Genomic DNA, 24,812 nt, shown 5'->3' on the forward strand with positions numbered 1-24,812 from the left:
AAGCAAGTACGAGAAGGAAGCTATTGGCTACTGGCTATTGAACTTCCTTTTTCTAGTCCCGTCCTACGTGCTGTACGTCATCGCGTTAGAAATCGCCGGACTTTCGGAGTGTCCGTGTGTGGCCAAGTCCGTTCGTTAGAAAGTCTGGCGGAATGTTTGTCGGACTAAGTTCGCCAGACAATTCCGTCGTGTGTACGCGGCATTAGGTTCTCAAATGCCACGTACACACGATCGGACTTTTTGACAGCAAAGGTCCGACGTCTGACAATTCGATCGTGTGTGGGCTCCAACGGACCTTTGCTTGCCAAAAATCCGGCGGACTTTAGAAACAGAACATGTTTTAAATTTTTCCACCGGAACTCCGCCGGACTGAGAAATCCGTTCGTGTGTATGCTAGTCCGATGGACAAAAACTGACGCTAGGGCAGCTATTGGCTACTGGCTATGAACTTCCTTATTCTAGTCCGGTCGTACGTCATACGTCATCACGTTCGAATCCGTCGGACTTTGGTGTGATTGTGTGTGGCCAAGTTCGTTCATTCGGAAAGTCTGTCGGAACTCCGCCGAAAGTCCGTTGGAAAGACCATCGGACCTAGTCCCTTGAAAAGTCTGGTCGAGTGTACGTGGCATAACAAACCTCTGAGGGCTTCACAGAACAGCTGTATTTATACTGAAATTAAATTACACACAAGTGGACTTTATGTACTAATCAGGTGACTTCTGAAGGGGATTGGTTCCACTAGATTTTAGTTAGGGGTATCAGAGTGAAGGGGGCTCAATACAAATGTACCCCCCACTTTTCACATATTTATTTGTAAAAAAAAATTTAAAAAATGTATAATTTTCCTTCCACTTCATAATTATGTGTCACTTTGTCTTGGTCTATCACATAAAATCTCAATAAAATACATTTACATTTTTGGTTGTGCCATGACATAATGTGGATAATTTCAAGGGGTATGAATACTTTTGCAAGGCACTGTATGCTAGGGAATGATTAGGCTGGGGGTTAGGTGGTTTTTTTGCTTCCAAGACAGTAAAAAAACTGCATGTTGGGCTGGTGATCCTCTCCCATTCAGACGTCACTCTGGAACCTGCAGTCAGGGGCAGCCTCATGGGTGGTGTATTACTTTCTGCTCCCCATTCAGACCCTGCCATCAAAGGGCCATTTGGTTGCGTTGGCCTCCCTGGTCAAATGTTTCCAGATCTCTATTGATTATATCTGCTTAAAAATATTTTACTGCAATGTCGTCTTGATAAATGACCCATCTGATGTGCTATTTTGTAGGATCTGCAGCAAGGCCTGTGTTGAAATTCAGCCCAAACTATAGTACGATCTTCAAAGGAGAGAAAATTAAAATGACCTGTGATTCCCAGCCTAAGGAGACGGAATACGCCTGGTTCTTTAACAATGAGAAGATTGGAGGGAATAAAGGGAATATATATACGAAATTCCAAGTGCTAACGTCATGCAGAGCGGAAATTACCACTGTCAGACCCCAGATGGTAGCAAAAGTGAGATGGTCACACTGAATGTGACTGAAGGTGAGCTAATCCAACAAGCCAATGACTTACTGTACTAGTTGTCACTAACATACTGCTATGTCGCAGAGATACATCTTCAGGGGCGGAGGAAACCCTGAGCTCCACCTGAGCAGAGGGTAACAAGGTGTACCCCCGTTTCTTGTCTCAGGGACAGCTGGGCAAAGCCAACCTTAGCCAAAAGCCATAAAAGCATAATGAGTTCAGGCAGTGGCAGAAAGCGAGAGAGCACAGTCTGCACCGCTTCTCTCCTCACTGCTCTCTGCACTGGGCTGACAGGAGTAGTGCTGCTGCTGTCACTACTCTTGTCAGCGTTGAAACAGAAGGAAGGCGCCTCCATCCCTACAGTAAACCACTGCACCCAGGACAGCCACCCCTCCCGTCCACCCCTTGTCCCGGCCCTAAGTTTAGGCCATACTGGCTACACCACTCATGATGAAAGTCTGGAGCCACCTGAAAAGTTACTATTTCATGTTGCCGGCCAGTACTACAGAAGTGCTACTTGGTGGTTATATATTGTTGCTGATAATTTTAATCTGTCGTTGACCGATAGAATATGCTGCTGTATGATATTACTTTTTTTTTTTTAATCAGGTAATTTTTATTACCCAGATATTTAAAAGACAATAGGCAATCAAACAATAACAAAAAAGTATAAAAGGAAAAATACCTAATAACAAAAAACAAAAAACACTCAAATGAAGCACCTCAAGTACATGTATTAAGGACGTATTAAAATAAGTGTGTAGAGGATTTGTACATTACTCAGAGATTGTGCAGTATGCTAAAGAAATTCAATATCCAATGAACAACATAGCTTCACCGCTAACAATACCATAGACAATCCTTTTTTATTAGATGAAGTTACCATTGTGACTTTTACCAACCATTCGCCCGGCCACAATACATACCCCAGGCTTTCCTGTGTCTCCTCTCCTCGTGTCTCCACCACCCGGTGGCCAACGTTGCTTTTCCTCTGGCTTTCCTCAGGGCAACCAGCTTCCCCTGCATCTTCTCGCCTTGCATCCCCCCCACCTTCTTCCCAGTGGCCAGCGTAGCCTCTCCTCTGGCCGGCTTCCCCTGAGTCTCCTCTCCTCGTGTCTCCTCCCAGCGGCCAGAGTAGTTTCTCCTCCGGGCGACCGGCTTCCCCTGCGTCTCCTCCCTCCTTCTCCCAGTGTCCAGCGTAGCGTCTCCTCTGGCTTCCCTCCAGGAGACCTGTTTCCCCTGAGTCTCCTCTCCTCGTGTCTCCTTCCAGCGGCCAGAGTAGCTTCTCCTTTGGCTTCCCTCCGGGCGACCGGCTTCCCCTGCATCTCCTCCCTCCTCCTCCCAGCGTCCAGCGTAGCTTCTCCTCTGGCTTCCCTCCAGGAGACCTGTTTCCCCTGAGTCTCCTCTCCTTGTGTCTCCTCCCAGCGGCCAGAGTAGTTTCTCTTCTGGCTTCTTTCTGGGCGACCGGCTTCCCCTGCGTCTCCTCCCTCCTTCTCCCAGTGTCCAGCGTAGCTTCTCCTCTGGCTTCCCTCCAGGAGACCTGTTTCCCCTGAGTCTCCTCTCCTCGTGTCTCCTTCCAGCGGCCAGAGGCGACCGGCTTCCCCTGCGTCTCCTCCCTCCTTCTCCCAGTGTCCAGCATAGCTTCTCCTCTGGCTTCCCTCCAGGAGACCTGTTAACCCTGAGTCTCCTCTCCTCGTGTCTCCTCCCAGCGGCCAGAGTAGTTTCTCCTCTGGCTTTCCTCTGGGCGACCGGCTTCCCCTGCGTTTCCTCCCTCCTTCTCCCAGTGTCCAGCATAGCTTCTCCTCTGGCTTCCCTCCAGGAGACCTGTTTCCCCTGAGTCTCCTCCACTCATGTCTCCTTCCAGCGGCCAGAGTAGCTTCTCCTCTGGCTTCCCTCCGGTCGAACCGGCTTCCCCTGCGTCTCCTCCCTCCTTCTCCCAGTGTCCAGCATAGCTTCTCCTCTGGCTTCCCTCCAGGAGACCTGTTAACCCTGAGTCTCCTCTCCTCGTGTCTCCTCCCAGCGGCCAGAGTAGTTTCTCCTCTGGCTTTCTCTGGGCGACCGGCTTCCCCTGCATCTCCTCCCTCCTCCTCCCAGTGTCCAGCATAGCTTCTCCTCTGGCTTCCCTCCAGGAGACCTGTTTCCCCTGAGTCTTCTCTCCTCGTGTCTCCTCCCAGCGGCCAGAGTAGCTTCTCCTCTGGCTTCCCTCCGGGCGACCGGCTTCCCCTGCGTCTCCTCCCTCAGATAGGCCATCAGTACATCAGGAATGATCATTTTTCAGATACAGTATCTATACCAAATATATGCCGTAGTTTGTGGACTCTATAACTTTTCGGCAGACTAAGTATTCAATATTCATTCGCTATTGTTGCACAACTGGGTGGGCTTCGGGCGGTGTGCTCTGTGCCCCGAGCCCACCCTATTTTGAAGCCTATTAAAGCCTAGCTCTAATCACGTGCTGCAAAAAAAAAAAAACACCCCCCCATTGGAATCCATGCATCCAACACCCAGCATGTAGATTAGGGGCAGGGATGAGGGGGGCGGCACCTGTTACGCCCCTTATGGATGGGCCACCACTGTTTGAATCCAACCACCAGGATCACATTTTTTAGAAATTTCTCAGGCACCTCCTATGCTTACTACATTGTAGTGTTATGCATACATTGACTTTTTAATGATAATATTCAATAAATCATTTTTCCATAAAATTGTTTTTTTGTTCCTATATCTAGTTGCCTTCAAAGTCCCAATCCTCTTCGGGGGACCTCTTTTTACTTTCCAAAAAGGGGTCATTTAGGGGGAATTTGTACTGTTATGGCATTTTCGGGCCTCAAGAAATGAGATATGCCATTGGTACATCAGGAATGATCCATTTTCAGATACAGTATCTATACCAAATATATACCGTAGTTTGTGGACTCTATAACTTTTCGAAAGACTAAGTAATAGACTGATTTGGGTTATTTTCACCAAAGAAATGTAGCAGAATTCAGTTTGGCTTAAAGTGGTTGTAAACCCTTACAAACCACTTTGACCTACAGGTAAGCCTAGATTAAGGCTTACCTGTAGGTCCAAGCAATATCTCCTAAACCTATATGGTTTAGGAGATATTTGCCCGAAAATAGGCACCGCTGTCTATGGCGCATGCGCCGTAGACAGCGGCGCACAGGCGCACTGAGCGCGGCATTCTCGGCGACAGAGCTGCCGCGCGTGTCGGCTCCCGTGCGCATGTGCGGGAGTGACGTCACCGCGGCTTCGCCGAATGACAGCGGCGTAGCTGCGAGACACCACCAACAAGATGGATGCGGCGGACTACAGGGGACAGCGGCGACTTCGCTGGCTCCTGTGTCAGGTAAGTGACACATAATGGGCTACTATGCTTTGCCTTTGCAGGGAATGAAAGAGGAAGTAAACTCATCAGGGTTTACTTTCTCTTTAAACTTATGAAGATTATTTATTGGTAAAATTTTATAATTATAAATTTTTTTTAAAGTTTATTTATCAAAAAATAAAACACACAGTGGTGATTAAATACCGCCAAATGAAAGCTCTATTGTGTTAAAAAAGCTCATAAGGGTACAGTGTTGGATGACCGCCCAATTGTCATTCAAAGTGCGGCGGCGCTGAAAGCAGAATATTGACCTGGGCAGGAAGGGGGTAAAAGTGCCCGGTATTGAAGCGGTTAAAATAGCAACTTTTGGTAGATTGATCCTAAGTCACCACATCCTATAATGGCCGATGAGAGAGGAGCGGAACAGTATGGTGAAAAAGATAACCAGCGCTGGGCTTGGGCCAAGTGGGCCTGTCTATCAGGCACTGGTCACTCTTGAGTTACCCTTGCTCTAATACACAACTTATATGATTCTGTATTTCAGGCCAGTTGATCCTGCAGACAGCACTCTATATTCACGAAGGTGATCGCTTGATTCTGAAATGTCACCACAATCCTGGAATTACTGGATCACAGAGTAAATTTTACAAAAATAAAGCTGAATTAATTAATTTGAATAATGATCCTCTGTTTATGGTATCAGACATTACCATGAATGCATCTGGTTTGTACAGCTGTATAAAAGAGTTATCTTGGGGTTCCTGGAGCTCTCAGTCCACAGCGTATGCCACCATAAAAGTCAAAGGTAAGGTCTGAATGCTGAATTTGGGATGAGCGGGTCTTTATCGCTTGCAGTTCTCCTATTTATGCCCAGAGCTTTAACGATTTGGTCTGTATTAAGCTTTGTGGTGGGATAGCGCTGTCACTCAGAAGCTCCGCAGTGATTGGAGAAGCCATCAAGGAGTGGGTGACAGTGGCAGGGATGTGAAAGAAAAAAAAAAACTGGGAACAATGGAAATTCCAAAATCTACATTATGAGATATACAAACAGTTAAAAGATAAATAGAAGAAAGAAAAAAGAAAACATCCAATAAACATATACATCAAGTGATCGAATAACAGTAACAGGCATGTACTGGCCATTGGGACTACCGGGAGTTTCCCGGTGGGCTGATGGCTCAGTGGGCCACTCTGATGTAAGGAGGTGCTGATGGGACACTCTGAGGTAAGGAGGTGCTGATGGGACACTCTGATGTAAGGAGGTGCTGATGGGCCACTCTGATGTAAGGGGGCTGCTCATGGGACACTCTGATGTAAGGGGGCTGCTCATGGGACACTCTGATGTAAGGAGGCTGCTCATGAGACACTCTGATGTAAGGAGGTGCTGATGGGACACTCTGATGTAAGGAGGTGCTGATAAGCCACTCTGATGTAAGGGGGCTGCTCATGGGACACTCTGATGTAAGGAGGCTGCTCATGGGACACTCTGATGTAAGGAGGTGCTGATGGGACACTCTGATGTAAGGAGGTGCTGATAAGACACTCTGATGTAAGGGGGCTGCTCATGGGACACTCTGATGTAAGGGGGCTGCTCATGGGACACTCTGATGTAAGGGGGCTGCTCATGGGACACTCTGATGTAAGGGGGCTGATAATGGGACACTCTGATGTAAGGGGGCTGATAATGGGACACTCTGATGTAAGGGGGCTGATAATGGGACACTCTAATGTAAGGGGTGCTGATGGGACACTCAGTTGAAAGGGGGCTGGTGATGGGACACTCTGTTGAAAGGGGGCTGGTGATGGGACACTCTGATGTAAGGGGGCTGATAATGGGACACTCTGATGTAAGGGGGCTGATAATGGGACACTCTAATGTAAGGGGTGCTGATGGGACACTCAGTTGAAAGGGGGCTGGTGATGGGATACTCTGTTGAAAGGGGGGTGGTGATGGGACATTCTGATGTAAGGGAGTGCTGATGGAACACTCAAACTGTAAGTGGGCCGGTCTGGATGAAGTCCAGGGCCAAATTTCTGTCCCAGTCCAGCCCTGAACAGTAATAATCAACATCCAAGGTAGTCTCTCACGATAGTGTCCTATGGTCCTAAAAATCATGTGCTCCACCGTCTGTGATGCTCTCCATCACCAGGGGAGGGCTGGCAGCCTTAGGCCTGGGGGGGGGGGGGACAAGTCCAGTCAAGTGGCCCATTGAGCCACCGAATCAGCACACCATCCATGCCCACCTTTTTTTTCAATGCAGCCTCACTAGTGCCCATTAGCTCAGCCTCATCAGTGCCCATCAATGCAGCCTGATCAATGCTGCCTGATCAGTGCCCATCAATGCAGCCTCACCATTGTCCATAAATGCAGCCTAACTAGTGTCTACCCAATGCAGCCTGATCACTGGGGCAGGGCAAACGCAGCGTATAGGGGGGGAGATGGGATGTGGGGGTCAGCTGGGGGTGTCAGTGTCTCAAACCTGGCATCTCAGCTCAGTAGGTCCTTGCATGCCTTGTCCTCCTGGGGGGGTGATTCTCCTGGTCCTGGGGTAAAGTTGCTGCCAGCACTGAGCCAGCCACGAGTCTCGACTCCCTGGCGCTCCCCACATCAAAGACTACAGTTGTAGTCTCCTCTGTGTTTGGGCGCAGACTACAACTCCCAGAAAGCAAAAGCGGACGGCCGTGGCAGCCGTACCCCCAGCCCAGCTTCCTAGAGAAGGAAAAAAATGTCAGTGGGCAGCAGCATAAGTTAACATAAGTTAACTTCAACATAAGTTAGGGCAGCCTAGGGGAAATTGCCCCCCCTTTCCCCCCGGCCCAGCCTGCCCCTGTCCATCACTATAGGAAGAACCATCAAATTTAAAGTAATCGTAAAGCCTTGTGTCAACTTTTTGGTTTTCTTGAAGGCACTGATGATGTAGCTCCGACCAAATGAATGCCCCCTGAGAAGGCAACATCACCAGTGCCTTTAGGGAGATCTCCTACGTAATTGGTAAAACCTTGCAGTATTGTTGTACGTTCTACGTGAGCTCATAACCGCATACTGCTCATCTTGTGCCTGTGCCTTATGATGTTACATTCATTTGTTTAAAAAAAAAAAAGCCTTCCCCCGTGATCTTGATTTTTTTTTTTTTATACGGACAAATGTAGAATCGTATGGGACATGTGCGAGATGAGCCGCAGGATGCCATGCGCTCCATACGACCATATTGCAAGCCGATCCTGGAAAGAACTGTTAACATGGAGGTGTGGAAGCATGGCACGGGCAGTTAGAGAGACACAATAATAAGGATGAAAGGAGGAGAGGTAGACATTTTGGACAATTTCATGCTGCCAACTTTGTGGGAACAGTTTGGGGATGGCCCCTTCCTGTTCCAACATGACTGCGCACCAGTGTACAAAGCAAAGTCCATAAAGACATGGATGAGCGAGTTTGGGGGTGGAGGAATTTCACTGGCCTACACACAGTCCTGATTTCAACCCGATAGAACACCTTTAAGATGAATTAGAGCGGAAACTGCGAGCCAGGCTTTCTTGTCTAACATCAGTGCCGGACCTCACAAATGCTCTTCTGGAAGAATGGTCAAACATTCCCATAGACACACTCCTAAACCTTGTGGACGGCCTTCCCAGAAGAGTTGAAGCTGTTATAGCTGCAAGGGGTGGGTCAATATTGATACCCTACAGACTAAAACGGGGATGTCATTAAAGGTCATGTGTGTAAAGTCAGGTGTCCGAATACTTTGACAATATAGCGTAGATAGATAGCTAGATAGATAGATAGATAGATAGACTGCAGCATTATGAAGAAAGCCTCTGGGTCTATGTTAGCCCTTGTACACACGGTAGGACATTCTGTCAACCAAATCCGTTGGATTTTGTCAGACGGATTTTGTCCGACGGATTTTGTCCGAAACTGTTGCATACACACAGTCGGAAGAAGTTGTCGGAAAATCCGATTGTACATAACGTGATGACGTTATTTCGTTACGACGGGACTACGTTCAGGCTAGTAGCCAATAGCTTTGGTCTAGGAATTTGATCTGAGCATGCGTGGCACTTTGTCCGTGGGAGTAGGCCACACATGATCGGAGTATGTCTGATCGGAGCATTTTGTCGGAAAATTTTATGTACAAGTTGGAAAACTTGGTCCGTCGGATACTCCGACGGAAACAGTCCGATGGAGACCACACACAGTCAGAATATCCGACAAAACGGTCCGATAGGACACATTCCGTCGGAAACTCCGACCGTGTGTACAAGGGCTAACAGTAGAAGGGGTCCCAGAACCCGCCAACACACACATCTAGTGTAGGGGGGAGGTGGCGGAGAGTATGGGGTCAGCAAAGAGCTTGGGGGCGGCAGAGAGCATGGGGGGGGATGGCGGAGAGCATGGGGGATGGCGGAGAGCATGGGGGATGGCGGAGAGCATGGGGGGAGGCGGAGAGCATGGGGGATGGCGGAGAGCATGGGGGGAGGCGGAGAGCATGGGGGATGGCGGAGAGCATGGGGGGAGGCGGAAAGCATGGGGGAGGTGGAGAGCATGGGGGTGGCGGAGTGCATGGGGGGTGGTGGAGAGCATGGGGAGAGGTGAAGAGCATGGGGGGTGGCGGAGAGCATGGGGGGGTTGGCGGAGAGCATGAGGGTGGCGGAGAGCATGGGGGCGGCAGAGAGCATTGGGGTGGCAGAGATCATGGGGGGAGGTGGAGAGCATGGGGGGAGGTAGAGAGCATGGGGGGATGGCGGAGAGCATGGGTGTTGGAGAACATGGGGGGTGGGCAGAGAGCACAGGGAGGGTGGCGGAGAGCACGGTGGAGCTGGCAGAGAGTATGGGGTCGGCAGAGAGCATGGGGGCGGCAGAGAGCATGGGGGGGATGGCGGAGAGCATGGGGGATGGCGGAGAGCATGGGGGTGGCGGAGAGCATGGGAGGAGGCGGAGAGCAGGGGGGTGGCGGAGAGCATGGGGAGAGGCGGAGAGCATGGGGGTGGCGGAGTGCATGGGGGGGTGGCGGAGAGCATGGGGAGAGGTGAAGAGCATGGGGGTGGCGGAGAGCATGGGGGGGTTGGCGGAGAGCATGGGGAGAGGTGAAGAGCATGGGGGGTGGCGGAGAGCATGGGGGGGTTGGCAGAGAGCATGGGGGGATGGCAGAGAGTATGGGGGGTAGCAGAGAGCATGGGGGGTGGCGGAGAGCATGAGGGGATGGCAGAGAGTATGGGGGGGTAGCAGAGAGCATGGGGGGGTGGCAGAGAGCATGAGGGGATGGCAGAGAGTATGAGGGGATGGCAGAGAGTATGGGTGCGGTGGAGAGCCCAGGGGGAGCAGCAGAGAGAAGCAGGATAGGAGGAGGAGCGGTGGGGGCGGCTGCATATAGAAGAATAATTCTCTCCATCCTCCTCCTGCAATCTCTGAATGCTTCTCCTCTCCCTCTCGCAGGCATTCCGCTACTGCAGGAGAAACATGGAGAGAATTATTTTTCTATATGCAGCCGCCCCCACCGCTCCTCCTGTGCAGTTTGGGGGGGGCTGAACTCACATTTTCACCGGCTCCAAGGTGTCGCTCTGGCTCCTCCTCCCGGCACCGACGGCTGAGCTATACAGGCGGCCGCGCAGCCGAGCAGAGGCCGAAGGAGTGACATTTAGCTCCTCCCCCCGGCGCCGATGGCTAAGCAGCCGGGCGGCCGAGGAGAGGCCGAGGAGAGGCTGGATGAACGGCGCCAGCTCAAGCCCCGCAAGGACTTGCAGCCTGGCGGCCCCGGCGGCCGCGGCCCACCGGGCAAGTGCCCGGTTTGCCCAATGGCCAATCCGGGCCTGAGTCTACACCTCTTCTACCGTGAGGACCCAGCGTCTCCAAGGTCTTCAACTTCCATCTGCAGGCACCTGCACCCTTTCGTTGTCCTCACGCTCCCTGTTCCCATCTCCAGGGGCGTGGAGACCGGAAAAGTGCGAGAGGCCACCCTCAACAGTCTGACTCCGCTGTAAGGTACGTGACAAGTAGGTAATTAAATATGTACATGGTTGGCAGCCATTTCTGCTCATGGCTCTGTTTTTTTCCTTCATAAAAGAACGACCAATTACCCTGTGACATTTGTGTTTTTACAGAACTGTTCACAGTCCCTGTAATCAGCGTGACCCCAAATCCAGCAAAAGCAGGTTATAACGTGACTATAAAATGTCAGGCAACTGCCTCGAAATACAAACTGAAAACAGAACTGTTGTATGGGATCTACAAAGATGGACAGATCATTCAGAGATTCAGCTTGGCTAATCAAAGCACAATTCCGGCCGGAAAACGTTCTGGGAAATATTACTGTGCTGTGACACCTAAAACGAGCACTGTGACAAAGAAAAGCCAAGAAATAAATCTAAAAAGTAAGTATATATCAAGAGCTGGGAGATAGTATAAAGCAAGGGTGTCAAACTCCAATTTTATTGACTGCTGCATCAGCAGTATAGTTTCCTACAAAGAGCCGTTCGTGCAGAATTCGGGATTATGCTACACACAGAGTGCAGGGTCCAGGAGTGCGTTACGTACAGAGTGTAGAGATCAGGATTGCACTACGTACAGAGTGTAAGGTTTAGGGGTGCGCCATGTAGACATGGGCTCCGTCAATAAATTTGTTTCTTTCTGTTCCGTTTCGATTCGTAATAAAATTAATTCGTACTTCGTATTTCGTGTCCGAAATTCCGTTCTGTTTCATACGAAATACGAATTGTCGTTAGGTTAGTTTATTATGACTTGCAAACGACTTCTGTAATAGAAGTCAATGTAAGTTGCCTGAAGACTAGGGATGAGCCGAACACCCCCCGGTTCGGTTCGCACCAGAACTTGCGAACGACCCCCGCGTTCGGTACGAACGTTAGAACCCCATTGAAGTCTATGGGACTCGAACGTTCGAAATGGAAAGTGCAATTTTAATGGCTAATATGCAAGATAGTGTCCTAAAAAGGGTTTGGGGACCTGCCTCCTGCCTCAGGGGACATGGGTCACTGCAAAAAATTTTTTTAAAAACTGCCGTTTTGGCGGGAGCACTGATTTTAATGACGATTAAAGTGAAAAAAAAAAAGGTGAAATATTCCTTTAAATATGGTGCCTGGGGGGTGTCTGTAGTATGCCTGTGAAGTGCCACGTGTTTCCCGTGTTTAGAACAGTCCCTGCACAAAATGACATTAAACGGAAATAACACCATTTAAAACTGCTTGCGGTTTTAATGTTATATCTGGTTCCTGCAATATGGTTGAAAATCATTGAGAAAAATGGCATGGGTAGCCCTCCCTGCCCATTACCAGCCTATTTGGGTCTTGTACGCATATTAAGGGGAACCCCGTACCCATATTAAAAAAAGGAAATGCGTGTGGCCCCCAGGCCCTATATACTCAGAACAGCAGTATACAGGCGGTGCAAACAAGACAGGGACTGTGTAGGTTTGTTGTGTTAAGTTGAATCTGTTTGTCATTTTCAACCGGTACATTTTTAAAGTGTAGCTCCAGTCAAAAAAACTATTTTTAAGCTTTTTGGAAAACATAGGGAAGGGTTATCACCCCTGTATAATTTGTTTTGTCGTCCATCTTTTTTCATCTCACTTGCTGCTGTCTCCTTGCGTTTGCAAGTAGGAGATGTTTGTAAGTTGGATGTTTGAAAGTAGGGGCCTGCCCTATATTATAGCGGTATGTACTGGGTACAGAGCACGCAGACAGCACGCACTATCTCCTAACACTACTGACTGCAAGCTCTATTATTAACCACTTGACCACTGGGCACTTAAACACCCTTAATAACCAGACCAATTTTCAGCTTTCGGTGCCCTCACATTTTGAATGACAATTACTCAGTCATGCAACACTGGACCTATAGGAAATGTTTGTCCTTTTTTTCACACAAATAGAGCTTTCTTTTGGTGGTATTTAATCACCTCTCAGTTTTTTATTTTTTGTGCTATAAAAGAAAAAAGACCGAAAATTCTGCGAAAAAATGAATTTTTCTTCGTTTCTGTTATAAAATTTAGCAGATTAGTAATTTTTTCTTCATAAATTTTGGCCAAAATTCATACTACTACATATCTTTGGTAAAAATAAGTACAAATTGGTGGATATTATTTGGTCTTTGTGAAAGTTATAGAGTCCACAAGCTATGGTGCCAATATCTGAAAATTGATCACACCTGAAGTACTGACGGCCTATTTCCTTTTTTTTTTTTTTTTCACAAAATTGTGATATTATCAGGTTATTTCACACACACAGCATATGCATACCACAAATTACACCCCAAAACACATTCTGCTATTACTCCCGAGTACGGCGATACCACATGTGTGAGACTTTTACACAGCGTGGCCACATACAGAGGCCCAACATGCAGGGAGCGCCATCAGGCGTTCTGGAGCACCCAGGCCAATTCTGACATTTCTCTCCTACATGTAAAAATCATAATTTATTTGCTAGAAAATTACAGAGAACCCCAAAACATTATATATATATATATTTTTTTTAGCAAAGTCCCTGGAGAATACAATGGTGGTCGTTGCAAATTTTTATCTCACGCGGTATTTGCGCAGCAATTTTTCAAACGCGTTTTTTTGGGGGAAAAAACAGTTTTGTGCTTAAAAAACAAACAAAAAAAACAGTAAAGTTAGCCCAATGTTTGCATAAAGTGAAAGATGAAGTTATGCTGAGTAAATAGATATCAAACATGTCACTCTTCAAAATTGCACATGCCCGTGGAATGGCGCCAAACGTCGCTACTTAAAAAATCCCCATAGGCGACGCTTTAAAGTTTTTTTTACTGGTTACATGTTTTGAGTTGCAGAGGAGGTCTAGGACTAGAATTATTGCTCTCGCTCTAACGTTCTCGGCGATACCTCACATGTGTGGTTTGAACACCGTTTTCATATGTGGGCGGGGCTTACGCATGCGTTCGCTTCTGCATGCGAGCACATGGGGACATGGGCGCTTGAATTTTTTTTGTTTTTTTTTATTGTTCATTTTACTTTATTTATTTTAGTTTGACATTTTTTTCCCCAAAAATATATTTTTGATCACTTTTATTCCTATTACAAGGAATGTAAACATCCCTTGTAATAGGAATATGGGGTGACAGGTCCTTTTTACAGTGAAATCTGGGGGTCAATATGACCCCACATCTCACCTCTAGGCTGGGAAGCCTGAAATAAAAAATAAAAAAAGATTCTGGCTTTGATCGTACTGGCGAGTTGGTAGAAGCACCGGAGGGCGGTGAGGGGTGGGGGGCGTCTATGGCTGGGTATTTCAGGGTATCACCGAGTATGGCTGGGTATCTCCGAGTATGGCTGGGTATGGCAATTTATGGCAGGGTATTGCAGAGTATTGGCGGGGTATTGGCGGGGTACTACAGAGTAATAGCAGGGTACTGCAGAGTATTGGGGGGTACTCCAGAGTAATGGCAGGGTACTGCAGAGTAATGAGGGTTACTGCAGAGTAATGGGGGGTACTGCAGAGTAATGGCAGGGTACTGCAGAGTAATGGCAGGGTACTGCACTGCAGAGTAATGGCGGGGTACTGCAGAGTAATGGCGGGTACTGCAGAGTATTGGGGGTACTGCAGAGTATTGGGGGGTACTGCAGAGTAATGGGGGGTACTGCAGAGTAATGGCAGGGTACTGCAGAGTAATGGGGGGTACTGCAGAGTAATGGCAGGGTACTGCAGAGTAATGGCAGGGTACTGCACTGCAGAGTAATGGCGGGGTACTGCAGAGTAATGGCAGGGTACTGCAGAGTAATGGCAGGGTACTGCAGAGTATGCACTGGTATTGCAGAGTATTGGCAGGGAATTGAGGGGTTAAATTCGGTGAGCAGCGATGTGGGCACTGCAGATGCAGCCCACATCGCTGCTGACACCGATCTCTTTCCCCTCCGCTGTACCGATCGGTACAGAGAGGGGAGGGAGGAACCGGCGTCATAACATGACGCCGGTTTGTTTACAAGTGATCACTCTGTCATTTGACGGAGCGATCACGTGGTAAACGGCCGCTATGACCTGCTGTTTACCGTGATCCGTGATGCGCCGGGTCCTGTGGACCAGGCGGTCACGGATGCTCTCGAGTGCGCGCCCCAGGGGGCGCGCGAGAGCAGAATTCTGGGAGGCCGTTTAATTAACGGCCTCTCAGAGTTAAACAACCGCCCTGAAGCCGTTAATCGGCAATGGGCAGTTGTTAAGTGGTTAAAGCTAGATCACTAGCTATATAGGTGAGGTGAATATAGTGGTGTATACTGCGGTCAGGGCACAGACAACAACCACTACACAGCAGCAAGATAGGAAATCAGCCAAAAACGATTGGTGTGTAACTGTGTTGAAGGTACACAGAACACCCACTGCTTCAGATGCTAACACACTACACGAGGCCGCCTCAAAGGCGGCCTTATATAGTGTGGGGCGTGCACTACACAGCCTGAGCTATGATTGGCCACAGGCAGGATGCCTGTGGCCAATCATGGCTCTCCTCGCTGCTGGCGCTGCGATTGGCCAAGCATGCGGGGTCACAGTGCATGCTTGGCCAATCATGAACCAGCAATGCATTGCGCTATCGCAGTGCATTGTGGGCCACTCGAATTTTGACGCGAACGGCCCAAACGTTCGGAATTCGCCGAACAGCCAATGTTCGAGTCGAACGTATGTTCGACTTGAACACGAAGCTCATCCCTACTCCTGAACAGCACAAACTTTGGACTGTGGCCACGGCAGACCCGAGGTGTGCGAGCTTGTAAGCGTCGTTCTCACCCTCTCCTCGGTGCCCAGACACAGATGCCAATCTCACCACTTCCCCGTTCAGCTCCAAACATTGCACATTACTGGTGATGATTGCCGCACAGCCACGCCCCCAACGTTTCATCATACATTGACTTCCTCATGGGGTTGGCTGCACGGCAGGACAATCAAACTATTTATACCCTCCCATCCATCCCATTCACAAGATCCGCCACAGCGCTTGCGCACATCTCGTGCCCCCGTTGGTATAATTGTCAGGGCTGGCTTAGCCCTTTCTCCTCTGGGCTGGCCGCTCAGCTGTCGGCTAATTGCCAGCTCTCTTCTCTCTCCACAGTTACCAGCTGTTCCCGATGATGCTCGTCTGGCCTGCCTATATAAAGTCTTCCAGCTCATTTCTCCACTAGGAACCTTCTCCTGCTTTTGTTTCAAGACTGGCTTGCTAACATCCCTCCTGGCTTCCATACTGCTTGCGGTTGCTCTCCTTGGATCCCTGACGTCCGGACTGGCTGATTACCAGATCTGGTTTATGAACTTTGGACTGGCTGACTACCCGATCTGGCTACTGGACTCTGGCTTGCTTGACTACGCTTTTTCCTATTTACCTTTTTATTTTTTATTAATAAACAAGTGTGATTTGATTGTACTTCTGTCTCTGTCTGTTTCATGGTTCCTGACAATAATCTACCGATGATCTATGTTCATATTGAGCATTACACCCTAACTCATGGGACAGCAGGCCGGAATGTTATGCAATAAATTGAAATAAGACAAGCAGACAAGTATTTGGAATAATAACACATCAAAAAACTCATCCAGTAAACTTAAAGCTAGCCTAACCACTACGGCTCAGGCAGCAACAACAAAGTACCCAAAAGGGCAGGCGGACCTAAGGCCAACTGCCCACAGAACCCCAACCCGCGGCCAACTCAACACAAGAGCTTAAATCCACATTGAAAATATCCAAGCCAATATCAGACAAATGGATGCCATCCTGCCTGTAAAGGCCTGGAATACCCCCCTCTAGCTCAGTGTGCCTAAAGGATAACATTCCCAATCTAGACAATAGCTCGGATACTGCCCTATTCACTCTCTTCCTGATTTTTTTCAAAAGGGCGTACAGAAGGATAGGAAAGCCAACCCATTATCTGCACAATTTCCAGAAAAAAACACTACCGGACTGGGAAAGGATAACTGGATTTTCTGTAGATCATCCCTAATCTGAAAAATAAGGTCCAAGGTTTTACGATAACCAATATCATTACCTCCTAGATGAATAATTAAGATATCCGGAGAGGGAAAATGAAGAAGAAGCTGTGAAATAAAAGAGCTTAGATCTGACCATAACATTCCCTTCTTTCCGCACCAAAAAATCTTAAATTTATTAACATCCAATCCTAAATTGCTAGTATAAACTCGTTGTTGAGCTCTCAAATTCGCCCAATAGATGAAGGAGTGTCCAATCATCCACACAATGCGAGTTTTACTTGAAATAGTTCATAGCATTACGTTAGGACGAATATAAAGCAGGTACCTATCCGATTTCCATCTACCAATCTGTTTAATGGATCTAACGTCAAAACCCAATCTAGCGGCCTCTGTTGCTGCTCCAATTCGAAAAGAATGTGACGATAAATGCTCCTGATCTAAGTTTAGAGCCTTCAAACACTTCTTGAAAACACATACGAACTGGTACTTAGTAAGGGGTAAACCTGATTCATGAATAAAAAAATTTGAAAACCCCAAAGGCATAATTGATAAATATTGACGTATCAGAGCCACCGCGGCAAATACTAGCACTTACACACATCTAATGTTAAAGAGGAAGTAAACCCTGGTGAGTTTACTTCCTCTTTCATTCCCTGCAAAGGTAAAGCATAATGGACTACTATGCATTGTATAGTAGTCCATTATGTGTCACTTACCTGACACAGGAGCCAGCGAAGTCACCGCTGTCCCCTGTAGTCCGGCGCATCCATCTTCTCGGTGGGTCTCGCAGCTCCGCCGCTGTCATTCGACGAAGCCGCTATGATGTCACTCCCGCGCATGCGCACGGGAGCCGCCACGAGCGGCATATTCGCCGTTAACGATGCCGCGCTCAGTGTGCCTGTGCGCCGCTCTCTACGGTGCATGTGCCGTAGACAGCAGTGCCTGTCTTTCGACAAATATCTCCTAAACGTGTAGGTTTAGGAGATATTTCTTGGACCTACAGGTAAGCCTTAATCTAGGCTTACCTGTAGGTCAAAGTGTGTTGTAAGGGTTTACAACCACTTTAACCAATCACCTTTACCTACCTGATCCGTTTTGGATCTGCTAATCAAAATATTTATTCAACTTTCACAAACAACAACTTCAGATGTGTGTATTTGAACCAGCTCAGATACCATAAGCCCGCAAAAAACATAACCGAAAAAAACGCACAAAAAAGAACCGATTCAAAGTAAGAAAAACAAATGTCATCTGTTATGGAGCAAAGCTCCCCCAGCACTAATGGGGTGATGGGCTTCCTTGAATCAGGTCTAAAATTTTTCCTTTTATAACCTTTTAAAGCTTGTTTTATAGAAAAATATTGCATGCAAGACGGCATGTTATTTAATTTCAAGAAAAGAGAAATTCTAGACAGAGTTTTATGTATGTAGGAGCAAGAATAATTTTGCTCAAAAAGAGAACCAAGAAACTTCAATAATAGTAACTCAGACACGGAACCCAATGGTTCACCTATCATATTCAAAAATGTTACATACAGAAACCAGGCACACTGATATCCTGCCCAAGTAGAAGGTGCCAAAGAATTGATAATATAAGCAGAAATGGGCCTTAAACCAGGTCCCATAAATTGATTGGACAGGAATGACCCACTCGATCCGCCTCCGGAAATAGCTTGAAAAAAACGCTCCATCTGTAAACGAGACAACGCATCCGCCAAATCATTGTCCTTACCTGGTACATGTACAGCCTTTAACCATATGTTTAAACTTAAGCATTTAAATATCAGGTATCTTATAAGGACAATGACTGGCGGAGACTTGGATGTTAAACAATTAATAGCAGAATTTACTCCTTTATTATCTGTACTCAAAATTCTTTTATTTTTGAAAAAAGAACCCCAATTCTCAAGTGCAACAATGATAGGGAATAATTCCAGTAAGACTATGTTTTTAATGTAACCTTTTACTAGCCAAGAGTTATGCCAACGTTCTGCGCACCAATGCTTCTGCCAAATTGCGGCAAAGCCATGTGACCCTGCTGCATCAGTGAAAAGGAGGAAATCTGAATCTAGAACGAAATCCTCCTGCCATAAGGCCCTACCATTGAAATGTGAAAGGAATTGCAACCAAACCAGCAAATCCTCTTTCATATCACTGGATAATCGCACATGTGAAAAGGGGGATTTTAAACCAGCGATAGCGAGGTAGAGCCTCCTAGAAAATATTCTGCCCACTGGCATGACTCCTGTAGCAAAAGCCAGAAGCCCCAACAGAGACTGCATCTCCTTCAAGCAGGCTTTCTTTTTCCTGATTAGCTTTAACAATATAGAGCCGATCTTCTCAATTTTTTCTTCTGGTAACCTGAACTATATTAACTCAGTATCAATAATGATACCTAAAAATTCCAGACAAGTGGAAGGATAATATAGTCTTTTCATGAGCCAATGGTATACCAAAATGTTCACAAACCTCAAAAAAATTGTAATAAAGTATCACAATCGAAGGAATTGGGAGGGTCTAAAAACAAAAAATCATCTAAATAATGAATTAAAAATTGTGAACCAGAAATGGAAGAAATCACCCACTGTAAAAATGAAGAAAAAGACTCAAAATAAAAACAGGAAAGGAATAACCCATAGGTAAACATTTATCAAAATAAAAACTACCGTTAAAGAAAAACCCAAGGGAATTAAAAGATAAAGGATTAATGGGAAGCAAGCGAAAAGCTGACTTGACATCCGCTTTTGCTAAAATAGCTCCCTTCCCTAAAATTCTTAACTTTACTAGAGCATCTTCGAAAGAAGCATATCAAACCGATGACATACTCTAATCAATTTGGTCATTAAGGGAATTGCCTTTGGGAAAAGATAAGTGATGAATTAATCTAAAATAATTCTTTTCCTTTTTTGGAACTACTCCTAAAGGAGAAATCTTGAAATCAGAAAATGGAGGGAAAGAAAAAGGGCCCGCCACCCTTCCTTCTGAAATTTCAAAATTAACCTTATCTAAAACTACCTGAGGAAATTCAGACAGATTTCAAATTATTAACTATATTACAACCTTGCCCTTGAAATATAGGCAATAAAAACCCGTTCCTAAATCCTTCAATGAGAAGATGGGCCTTCAACTTGTCTGGAAACACCTGAAGCCATGGGAGCATATTTGCTAAGATCACTGGTGTGCGTGCTTTTTGGAAAATTTCCAGATTGTAAATTTGCTGCTGACATTTTTTTTGAAACATTTTGTAACTGAGTGCGCTCCAGCACAAAAGGCGTATTTACAGGAATTGGACCATTTACACTGATTGTCGTTGAAATTGAAACAGATTCCTCTTTTATAACCGGCAGTGCTGTTAACTGGTGGTGCTAACAGTGCCCTTGAAAACGTTTGCCTCTGGGGTAGAAAAAGGTTCAGCCAAAGGCCCATATCCTTAACTCCCCAGTGTAATCTAGGATGAACGGACAATTTCTAACGAAATGCCTCATCAGAATTAAACCATGCCACTCCCCCAAATTTTTTTACATGCTTCAAATATAATGTCTAATGCCACGTACACACGACCGGACTTTTTGACAGCAAAGGTCCGAAAGAACGAGTCCGTCGGACACTTCGATCGTGTGTGGGCTCCATCGGACCTTTGCTTGCCAAAAATCCGGCGGACTTTAGAAATAGAACATGTTTTACATTTTTCCACTGGAACTCCGCCGGACCGAGAAATCACTTAGTTTGTATGCTAGTCCAACGGACAAAAATCGACGCTAGGGCAGCTATTGGCTACTGGCTATGAACTTCCTTATTCTAGTCCGGTCGTACGTCACCACGTTCGAATCCATCGGACTTTGGTGTGATTGTGTGTGGCCAAGTCCGTTCATTTGGAAAGTCCGTCGGAACATGCAGGTAGGTTAATTGGCTTCTGTCCAAAATTGGCCCTAGTATATGAATGGGGACCTTAGATTGTGGGCTCCTTGAGGGTAGGGACCGATGTAAAGGGATAAGGGTAGACACTCACTCAAGTTGTACTGGATGGACTGGTGTCTTTATTCAACCTTACTAACTATGAAACTATGAAACTATGAAACTCCGCTGAAAGTCAGTCTGAAAGACTGCCGGACCTAGTCCCTCAAAAAGTCCGGTCGTGTGTACGCGGCATAAGTGTTGAAATAAACCCGTACTTTTTTCAGGGGATTTTTCACATAAAACACCCGCAAAAATACAAAACGCCTGTAACCAGTTATTAAAATTTTTTGATACAGGTCTACGTCTGTCATCATCCTCCTTTTTCTCTGATTTATTAATAAAATCTTTAGCGGAAGGAAGAAGTGAAAGAATATCTATAAATTCCCCCCCCGACAAATTTTTTCCTTAATAACCTTAGACAAATGAAATCCTAACGGCGAAATATCACAGGGCATGGACTCCTTTAAGCAAATTTCCGGTAAGTTTTGTGACTTAGCATTGCTATAAGAAACATTGCTTTTCTGTTCTAAATGAATTGGCAAAGCTGGAGGGCCATTAGCAGAAACGCCACTAGGTGGCGACCAAACTCCCGTGGCTGAAACATCAGAAGCTAAAACATTACTCATAGCTGGCTGACAAAATTATTTCTGGACAGCTAATTCTTTAGACACCTTAGTTAATAATTCTATAAAACGATTTAATAACTCATTAACAGAAGGTGTATACATACCTGCACTCCCTTGATGCAAAGCAGGCCCACTATCAAGCCCTGTTTCAGTGAAAGGCAGCATGGTCGGTAGCCTAGGTGATGCCTGACGCTGTGGAGAGGGAGACTACTCCCTCAGAGAGGTTGCCCCGCCTTCCGTACCGCCTCCGGCCCCGCCCCACCGCTTCAGACGCGGGAGCTCTTCCGCTCAGCTGGCCGCTCTGCCTGCCCGCTCCAAGCCTTCCCCCACCCGCCTGCCCTCTGGTACGGTCCTGAGAAGGACCAGCTGTTTTATGTACAGCAGGGCACGGCGGGGTAGGTGAATAGCTCCGGCGGGGGGTTTCGCTTCCTCTTCGCCGCCCCATTAGAATGACCGGGGGCGGCGCTTCCTTGCTGACGCGCCGGCTCCTCCTCCACATCTTCGGCATCCGCTTCTTCCTGACACAGCGACGGCTCCTGGGCTTCCACCGTTGGCCGCTCTCCTCTTCTCTCCTCCGGACCAGGACGGCTGACAGGCGGTGTAGCTCCCACCGGAGCCTCTTGACACGACGGCCGGGGGAAGTCTAGGCACTGGCGACTCCAGGCTTCCCCGCCATCCTCTCCAGCCTGCTCGATCAGTCGCCGAAGGAGGCTCATCTTCCGGCCTCAGAAGAGACTGCTTGTTCAGGGCAGAACCCAGAGAGAACACCACAGCTCTTCTTCTGAGCCCATGAGCCCCCTAAACGGAACACCCTTTAAATAGCCCTGCATACCCCATAAAAACTGGTTTAAACCAGTTCTTCCCGGGCTTTTTCAAGTTTCAAGTTTTCCTGTACCCCTCCTCAATACACGTGACTAACAGCTGTCTCCCCGCGAGCCACAGGCTCTTCAGGGGAACTTGGGGGAACAGCTGATCCAGCCGCTCTCCCATGACGAAAAGGGGGGAGCGGCAAGAAACTGCCCTCTCCCTTTTCCTGTCAAGGTTAATGTAGTATCTGGTATGCATTTAACATAATACATGTACCCTGCTATATATCCTTCAAACATTATTCCACATGGTCAGTTTAAAGTAGGATGCTTTACAAACATGTACATATTTTTCTTAACATAGTGCGCTCCCATCCTATCTTCTCATATGGATAATGATCACTTTGTGAAGTTATAATCAATATACCCATCCGATGTACTAACGTGTGTATTTTTATGGATATTTATTTAACCTTACTTACACAAGGTCAAATTTGGGGTTCTATTAACCCTTTCATGACTAAGCCTATTTTTGACATTTGGTGTTTACAAGTTAAAATCCATATTTTTTTGCTAGAAAATTACTTGGAACCCCCAAACATTATATATATATATATATATATATATTAGCAGAGACTCTAGAGAATAAAATGGCGATTGTTGCAATATTTTATGTCACACAGTATTTGTGCAGCAGTGTTTTAAACGCAACTTTTTGGGAACAGACACTTTAATGAATTTAAAAAAAAGGAAACAGTAAAATTAGCCCAATTTTTGAATAATGTGAAAGATAATGTTACGCCGAGTAAATAGATACCAAACATGTCACGCTTTATAATTGCACACACTCGTGGAATGACGACAAACTACTCTACCTAAAAATCTCAATAGGCGACGCTTTAAAAAATGTTTCCAGTTACCAGGTTAGAGTTACAGAGAGCTAGAATTATTGCTCTCGCTCTGACGATCGCGGCGATACCTCCCATGTGCGATTTGAACACCGTTTACATATGCGGGCGCTTTACATTTTTTTTAAAAAATGTCTTATTTATTTTCAAATTAATAAATAGTTTTTTGTTTTTTTTTAATAATAGTTTTGATCACTTTTATTGCTGTCACAACAAGGAATGTAAACATCCCTTGTGACAGTAATATTTGGTGACAGGTACTCTTTATGGAGGGATCGGGGGTCTAAAAGACCTCCAATCCCTCCTTTACACTTCAAAGTATTCAGATCGCCGTTTTTGGCGATTTTGAATACTGTATATATTTTTAAATCCGGCGCCATTGGCAGCCGAGTAAATGGGAAGTGACGTCATGACGTCGCTTCCGTGTTTACAATTAGGAGACTGGAATGAAGCTTCTTACGGCTTCATTCCAGTCCCTCCCTAGCCGCCAGAGGCATTGGATGTTTGATCGGGGCTCCCGATTGAACGGGAGCCCCGGTAAGAGCGGCGGGAGGCGGCGGGAGGGGGGACGCCCCCTACTGCTCCTCCGGCATAACAGCTGAGCGGCTTTTAGCCGCATCAGTTGTTTTGGCTGGAAAGCCGATCGCCCGCTCTAAAGATCAGTACCGGGATGATGCTTGCAGGTGCGGGAATCATCCCGGTATAACCCCAGGAAGCCGAGTACGCACATCTGCGTACACTCGTTGGCAAGGGGATAATTCTGGTTGATGGCTAATTATGGAGTCACGGGATGTGGTTTTGAGATGCATTTGCTTGGTGACCCCATGTTAGTACATCGGATGGGTATATTGAGTATAACTTCACAATGTGATCATTATCCATATGAGAAGATAGGATGGGAGCGCACTATGTTAAGGAAAATATGTACATGTTTGTAAAGCACCCTACTTTAAACTGACCATGTGGAATAATGTTTGAAGGATATATAGCAGGGTACATGTATTATGTTAAACGCATACCAGATACTACATTAACCTTGAGTTAGGATGTAATGCTCAATATGAACATAGATCATCGGTAGATTATACCAGCGGGGACTAGACATGGGCGCCGTCAATAAATTTGTTCCGTTCCGTTACGGTTTGTATTAAAATTAATTCGTGTCCGAAATTCAATTTCAATTCGTACGAAATACGAATTGACGTTAGGTTCGTTAACTTGAACGAACGTTCTTTACGATGAATTTTAAGGCAAAAATATATATACCTCAATATGACAGTCGATGCTGATGGAAGTTTGGTTTTTATCCGAAATACGAAACTCCGTTGAAGAATTTCCTATCCGAAATACAAATTTTCGTTAGATGAGGGGCTTCCACCATCCCTGTGCTGTGCTGACTTCCTCCTGGGGCTGTACCCCTGCTGTGCTCAGTATGTCAGCACAGCACAGGAATTTGGGTACAGCCCCATGAGGAAGTCAGCATAGCACAGGGATGGTGGGAGCACCTCATAATAAGCATAATGCGTCGTTGACGTGACAGCGACTGATCCAAAAATTCGTAAACAAAAGTTCGTATTTTGTACAAAATTCGGACGCATGGCAATTCGTATTTCGGATCCTCCTGAATGTACGAATTTAGGGAAATTCGTACGAATTTGAGATTCGTACGAAACTAATCACACATGTCTAGCGGGGACACGAGATGTGCACAAGCGCTAT

The 24,812-nt window shown here is 46.6% G+C and overlaps 1 protein-coding gene across 1 annotated transcript; it reads left to right on the forward strand.

Moving 5' to 3' along the window:
* Window positions 1–1,042: 1,042 nt before the first annotated feature.
* LOC143973435 (Fc receptor-like protein 5) lies at window positions 1,043–18,846 on the forward strand. The gene is made up of 4 exons (XM_077474416.1): window positions 1,043–1,544; window positions 5,399–5,659; window positions 10,954–11,223; window positions 18,767–18,846. Exons 1-4 carry the CDS (start codon window positions 1,469–1,471, stop codon window positions 18,844–18,846), a joined length of 687 nt encoding a protein of 228 aa, XP_077330542.1. The 5' UTR covers window positions 1,043–1,468.
* The last annotated feature ends 5,966 nt before the right edge of the window (window positions 18,847–24,812 follow it).

This window comes from Lithobates pipiens, unplaced genomic scaffold, assembly GCF_037356315.1.
Source record: "Lithobates pipiens isolate NorthernLeopardFrog02 unplaced genomic scaffold, aLitPip1_a1.2 Scaffold_82, whole genome shotgun sequence".
NCBI lineage: Eukaryota > Metazoa > Chordata > Amphibia > Anura > Ranidae > Lithobates > Lithobates pipiens.

Coding starts and splice junctions, on each gene's coding strand:
- LOC143973435 (XM_077474416.1), top strand. CDS start 1,469: ATGCAGAGCGGAAATTACCACTGTCAGACCCCAGATGGTAGCAAAAGT. Junction 1,545..5,398: donor CACACTGAATGTGACTGAAG/GTGAGCTAATCC, acceptor TCTGTATTTCAG/GCCAGTTGATCCTGCAGACA. Junction 5,660..10,953: donor TGCCACCATAAAAGTCAAAG/GTAAGGTCTGAA, acceptor GTGTTTTTACAG/AACTGTTCACAGTCCCTGTA.